Source organism: Paramormyrops kingsleyae, chromosome 1 (genome assembly GCF_048594095.1).
Source record: "Paramormyrops kingsleyae isolate MSU_618 chromosome 1, PKINGS_0.4, whole genome shotgun sequence".
NCBI classification, from domain to species: Eukaryota; Metazoa; Chordata; class Actinopteri; order Osteoglossiformes; family Mormyridae; genus Paramormyrops; species Paramormyrops kingsleyae.
In genome coordinates, this window is record NC_132797.1 from 18,486,859 (window position 1) to 18,493,360 (window position 6,502).

The following is a 6,502-nucleotide window of genomic DNA, read 5'->3' on the forward strand; positions in this document are numbered from 1 at the left end:
CAATCACTAACAGAGGTGTTAGCAATCCACCAATCACCGATTAGCCGATAAGCGGTGCGCCAATCAATGAAACGCATAGAATCCGCTTTTCCTGTCAGAAGGTTGACGCGTCGATTCCCCGCCTTTCTACTTCCTCTTTTTACAGTGGCAGTGAGCAAGAGACACCATGAAGGCGTCTGGCACAGTATGTAATGTTTCGTTAAAACCCATGTATTGTGCGGAAGACCGCAAACAAGTCTTTTTTGCTTAAATCTAAGTGTGTGAACTACTCGTTGATGTGAACCCTTCCTAGGTATTCGATGAACAAACTAACTTCTGGGTGTTTAAGGCTAGGAAATGAGTGTAGTGGCAACATGGCGTCTGATTTTGCGTTTGAAAACCATGTGGCGAAGAAGGGAGACCCGCCTGAACAGCCGGGTCAAGGAGTATTACTTGATCCTACCGCCGATACGAATCCTGTAGCTATAGTTAATTGTTTTAGTGTCTACACGTCAGGATTTCAGGCTTTGTTAGATTTTAACCAAATCCACATGCCAACGTCATACGCTTACGTTTGACTTATGTCACTGAGGACCGTATTACTGCTCGTGAATGTTGCCTAAGTATGTAATGTCCCTGCCTGACGTATTTGAATCTTTTATAAAACCATTATGTATAAGCTAATTATAACCACATAGGTAGTTTCAATAGCTTCTATGTAATTTTTGTTCCTGCTAGTATTCATATCCGTAGGGTACATTTATACGTTAATTTGGCTCCATTTAGGGATTCTTTAGATTGCAAATAATTATCCGTAAGATTTGAGGAAGCAATTATTGACATAGTGTGTGTGGCATTATGTTTTGTCAATCAAATTCTTGTTTCTTGATGTAAAAGATGTAAGTAGCTTCCAGGTTGAGACTGCATCATGTAAGGTTCCTAAGTGGCCTGCTCAGCTTCTGGTGGAAGTGTGTGATGTCAGCCCCATCTTTTCTCCGCAGCTTAGGGAGTACAAGGTGATTGGGCGTCTCCTGCCCTCTGCCAAGAATCCCACCCCTCCTCTGTACCGCATGAGGATCTTCGCCCCCAACCATGTGGTGGCCAAGTCTCGCTTCTGGTACTTCGTCTCCCAGCTTCGCAAAATGAAGAAGGCATCCGGAGAGATAGCCTACTGCGGACTGGTTTGTTTCAACTAATAACACTAAAATCTTCCTTCCTAATTAACTTGGTGACAGCAAGTACAAAACTGATTCTTGCCAACAAGTAAAAATCACTTTAGATAGTTTGGTTACTAATTTGTTGATTTTTAAGATGTACCACAATGTTGCTGTACAGAAATGCTTTTTAAACCTCTATGTCTGTTTAAACAATAGCTTCCAAAGTTATTAGTATAATGTCCATCCCTGCAAACTGAAGAGGTGATTCTCCTCCTCCTCCTCAAGGTACATGAGAAATCCCCTCTGAAGGTGAAGAACTTTGGCATCTGGCTTCGCTATGACTCTCGCAGCGGCACCCACAACATGTACAGGGAGTACAGGGACATGACCACCTCTGGGGCCGTTACCCAGTGCTGTAAGTACCTCAGCGAGGGCCCTTGGTGTCGGGTCATGTGACATCCTGTTTGTTGTAGGGTGTAATGCAGGACAGAGGGAAATGATTCCTGTGAAGTGGGGATGGGCCGGTCCACATTTTTTCACTCCCTATCCGATTCCGATACACAACTGCTGATACCGATACAGATTCCGATACAAGAGCTCTTTTTACTTTGTTATACTTTATATATTAAATTTTTGTAAGCTAGTAAATAGAGATGGACAAAATGAATGTCAAAAATATTTAATTAGGCTACTACAAACATACCTAACGTACTGTTCCACCTCATTTGTATGTCTTGTTTTAAGCGTTTTTGAGGCATTTGCAGTTCAATATGAATATCTTCAAAGCAAGTATACACAAGTGGCGAATGCTTAAATTTTTAACACAATTTTTCTCCCATTGGTGTCAGCTCAGTTACACTTTGTTGCGACAGCAGCCCCTCTTGTATCACAAACTGCAGCGAGTTCGCAAAAGTCTAAGTTAGCGACTCCCAATCATCCATTGCTTTTTTTTTTTGTCTCGCACAGTTGCGTGCGCTTTAAGTGGGATTGTACATTAAACGCTATTCCCGCCTCTCAAAACTTTATTTTTCAAAGATTGCAAATCGCTGTGCCGCTGGTTTCTGTTTTAAAGCGTAAAATACTCCCAGATCGTCACGTCTTATCTTACACTCCTCGTGCTGCGAAGGGTATGCGCATGACGTCACAGCAGGCGGAAGTCATTGTACTCGCACCCACTGAGTAGCAAAAAAGATTGCGGGGCAGCGATAGCGTTCGATTTGAATGCCTCAAAAAAACACATGTAAAATGGGAAAGAGCTGTCGTGCGATTGATTGTACAAATAGCTCCTATTTCGTGTAAAATCTATTTTTTTAGAGATTGCCAAAAACGTATAGGACGTGGATCGGTCACGCATGGCCGATACCTGATCCGTCAAATAGGTCTGGATCGGTGCATCTCTACTACAAAGGCTACCTACTATAAGTTTACTCTTGGTCACACCACCTCCTTAGCTGTGGCTAATAGCTGATGTGTTGCGTTTTATGCGTCAGCTGTGAGCTTTTTAAATTCAAAGACCACCTAAAACAGTTATTTAAAATGTCTTGCTTGTGCTACTTGGACAACTATAAAAATATTGAATTAATCCTAAAACAATTTTTCATGAACACCAGACTGGTTTTACGATTGTCTTCTTCATGTAGTTCCAAATAGAACTGGAAGTTTAGCAAAATGTCCTTTTCCAGTGTAAAACTTTACTTTAATTGGCCGTTGATAAACGCATCTTTGGCATGCATCTGACTGCTCATGTTCAGTGATGATCATTCTCTGCCCAGGGAACTGTCACTGATTATCAAATGAATGCTGCACACGTGAATAATTTGAGGAAAACTGCTGAAGTACAGCCTGACAACCTTTCAATATTTTTCTTTTCTGGGTGTTTTTTTTATGTACTGCATTATCAGGTTTCACATTGATTCATGCCAGCATGCGTGTCTTATTTGTACACATTGCTGTGACCCTTAAGACCTTTATATTAGGCTTGACAGTAGTGCTTTATGATTAAGGGTATACATGGTGTTTAAGGGGATTCCACCCAAAAATAAATATAAGCAACAGCTGTACACACTCCTTTGGGTGTGAAGGATGTGCACCACATAGTCTGTGGAGTGTGAAATACATGTACTTTGAACATGCAGCTAATTTTCTGTTAATGCTTGCTGCACGTGTTATGTTCTGTGTGTTTACAAATTTTACACTAGATATAGCTAATTAAAGAAAACAGATTGAAGGTCATACAAGGCATAGTTAAGCTAGATTTTGAATGTGCTTTTACATATTTGTGTAAGTTTCATTCAATGGCTTTGCTTCCATTTTCGTAACATGTTTATCCATTCAGCAGACACACTAAGAGCTTTTAGAAGTTTGATTAGTGCATAGCAGTATAGAGTGAGTCAACTTGTTAGTCTACAGTCTTCAAACTGGAAGTTTTATTGTCAGTTTTGTGAGTCTCAAGTTATTGTGCATTTTAGGAATTGTCTAATATCACAGCATAGTTGAGGGTTCATTTGCTTAAGCTCAATTTGGTTTGATTCCATGTTCTTAGTGAGTAATAGAGCTCCGTCGTGCGATATTAATGCTGAGGGTGTGTGCAGGCAGGACGTGAGACTGAGGTGAAGCAGAACGCACACAAACCCAAAGGCCGTTATTCGCCCGTATAGCGGTCTTGCCGTGTGTGCGCAGATTGAACGGGATCTTGTCGCCTTTCATACGCTGTTGTGCTGATGGAAGTGAAATCAAGGTTCTACAGTCCAAACATATTATGTACCATCAATGTTTCGTCACTGAGAAATTGCAAAATTATGCGGAGGCTGGCATGAAATTATGGAACTGCTGGGAGTTGTGGGCGTAAAGTGTGATAATTCTCATTAAGAGATGCACCATGTTATAATGTCACTTCTCATAAAGCTCGTCTTTAATATGCTCACAGCAAATTAATGCCCATTTTTGCACTGATTTGCTAGTGTTAACCTAAAATGATCTTGCTTGATATACAGTCCCTTGTTGTTGGGTCCTTCGTAGCTGCTCCTAATATTCCTCACATCCATTATAATATTGGATGGCAATGAAATTCTAATTACTGATGACCCCTTAGCATGTTTTGATTTTCTCAGGGCTGGTGAGGCATTTTTAGTTTTTCAGCGACCATGCAGATATCGAGGGCATAGTGCAGTTTTCACTGCCGAGTTCTGAATCTCATCTCTCCTCTCCAGACCGTGACATGGGGGCCCGTCACCGTGCACGAGCTCACTCCATTCAGATCATGAAGGTCCAGGAGATCGCCGCTAACAAGTGTCGTCGACCCGCCATTAAGCAGTTCCACGTAAGCAGAAGCTACCGATTTACAGCACCTCACACTGTAACTGAGAAAATGTGTCTGGGGTACTATAACGTGTGTGTGAGAGAGTGAGAGAGATGTTACTGCCGCTTTTCGGTTTGCACATGCGGCTTGTGAACTGCAGTTTCAGGTGCTTCAGCATTTCTGTAAATGGTGCAGTGTGAACTTCTCTGGTTGCTTCTGATTAATACCCATGGTGTCTTTTCCATGTTAGCTGTCATTCATCCTGACCGTTATTGCTTGAAATCTCATCCTTATAAATGAGAGCCATTATATATTTAAACGGGGCTTTCCATAACAACGCTGATCTGACATTAATTACAACAGATGTCGTCTCCAGCATTCCGGGACTGGCTAGCAGTGCAATCCTATCTTCCGACTGTCTGGGTAAATGGCCCCTCTTTTGTTCCCAGGACTCCAAGATCAAGTTCCCGCTGCCCCACAGGGTCCTGCGTCGCCAGCACAAGCCACGCTTCACCACGAAGAGGCCAAACACTTTCTTCTAAAGGGAGTGTTAATGCTTTTCAGAATGTGCTTGAGAATAAAAAATACCTAAAAAAAAATCAGTCTGTTATTTTGCAGCTAAAACTTTGGACCAGAAGTAAAGGCATTAATTATGTTATGTACCACATGAAACTAATACAATACGCAAAATATAATCACAAGTGCTTTATTGGTCCTGTTCACAGGGAAACAATTGGTGCCTATATTCTGTGCACGTTTCTAGCTATTGAAAAGATCAGGGGCTAAGTCAGATTTATCTGGGGCATGACTTTTTCTTTTTTTTTTTTTTGAAGGAAGTTTGGCATCAGAGCTAGAATCTAAAGTGCTTGGAGCTAGAACACCCATGGAGCAGGTGCAATAAAAGATATAAAGCAGAATGCAAAAACAATGGTAAACAAATGGAGACGCATCATAAAAATATAGCTAGGCATATATTTCAGTCGCTGGCGGATCCCCAACATCCGGACCCACCTTCTGTTAGCAGGTGTTACGCAGTCTACGTTGCGTGAGTTTGGTAGTCATAGAGACGCGCTGTCCCATCCCGTGCCATCGGAGCCCGGAATTAAGCGAAGACGGTCCGACGGGATGGAGCGCGCTGGCTGCCCTTTATTCAGCCGCTTAGGTTTCGCAGTTTGGAATATGTGTAATTTATATACCAAGTTGAAGTAAAGGATTATAATTGATTTTTTTTTTTTTTAAATATTCATAGCTACGGCGTTCATATCATGAACAGTTTTACATTTTAGGTAAGTTTTATATAAGCCTTTGCGTAACCTATTTGAATAATTTCAACACGGAAATGAAGTCTTGTCGGGATAGAATTGCACATATGATAATGGACTAAAACGAGCTAAGTCCTAAAAACTATGAGGAAAAACTCAAAGTAATATGGCTTCACGTCATTTGATGAAGCCTTTCTGTGTCTACAATCACGCTAAGTGTTTCGGTTTTAAGGAGTTAATTACGCGTAGTAGAACTGAGTAAATCTTAAAGAAATTCAGATAAATTAAGAAATTAAAAATTGTGCAGAAATATCAGTAATTCTACAATAAGCTGTTATGATTCATGAATTTAAAGTATGAGAGTCCCGCCAGGCTGGGGCAGCCGGCTGAGTGGATTTAAAGTTGGTACAAAGGGAGTTCTGGTGCTGATCCGGGTCGGACACATTTTACACCTGGACTGAGGTCGTCTTTGTAAGTATACTACAGCGCCGATGGTAGTAGAGGTAGTAGTAGTCAGGTTCTGATCAATCCGATACTAAATACAAAGCCATTATCGTGAATACCGATACCGATACTTTTTAACTTATAAAAGCAGCTTATGTACTTTCATGTAAGGGACAGTTTGTCATGAATTATGATTTGAATGCACCATCAATATGGTAAATCTGAATGCATTTTCATGAACACTAAATGATTTTGTGATTTTTGCTTTCCACTATTAATCATGTTAAAATTCAGGGCAGATTTTAAACAAAAAATGCAATGAACCGAATCTGCAAAAAACTTAAATTCTTATATTTCAGATT

At 40.8% G+C, this 6,502-nt stretch overlaps 1 protein-coding gene and 1 non-coding gene across 2 annotated transcripts; both read left to right on the forward strand.

Moving 5' to 3' along the window:
- The first annotated feature begins 24 nt into the window (after nt 1–24).
- Nucleotides 25–5,129, forward strand: rpl18a (ribosomal protein L18a). The gene is made up of 5 exons (XM_023817801.2): nt 25–184; nt 981–1,160; nt 1,422–1,551; nt 4,346–4,455; nt 4,884–5,129. Exons 1-5 carry the CDS (start codon nt 167–169, stop codon nt 4,974–4,976), a joined length of 531 nt encoding a protein of 176 aa, XP_023673569.1. The 5' UTR covers nt 25–166; the 3' UTR covers nt 4,977–5,129.
- Nucleotides 3,755–3,884, forward strand: LOC111847046 (small nucleolar RNA SNORA68). The gene has a single exon (XR_002838995.2). It is a non-coding gene; the product is annotated as a small nucleolar RNA SNORA68 (small nucleolar RNA).
- Nucleotides 5,130–6,502: the final 1,373 nt, after the last annotated feature.

Coding starts and splice junctions, on each gene's coding strand:
- rpl18a (XM_023817801.2), top strand. Junction 1,552..4,345: donor TGGGGCCGTTACCCAGTGCT/GTAAGTACCTCA, acceptor TCTCCTCTCCAG/ACCGTGACATGGGGGCCCGT. Junction 4,456..4,883: donor CCGCCATTAAGCAGTTCCAC/GTAAGCAGAAGC, acceptor TTTTGTTCCCAG/GACTCCAAGATCAAGTTCCC.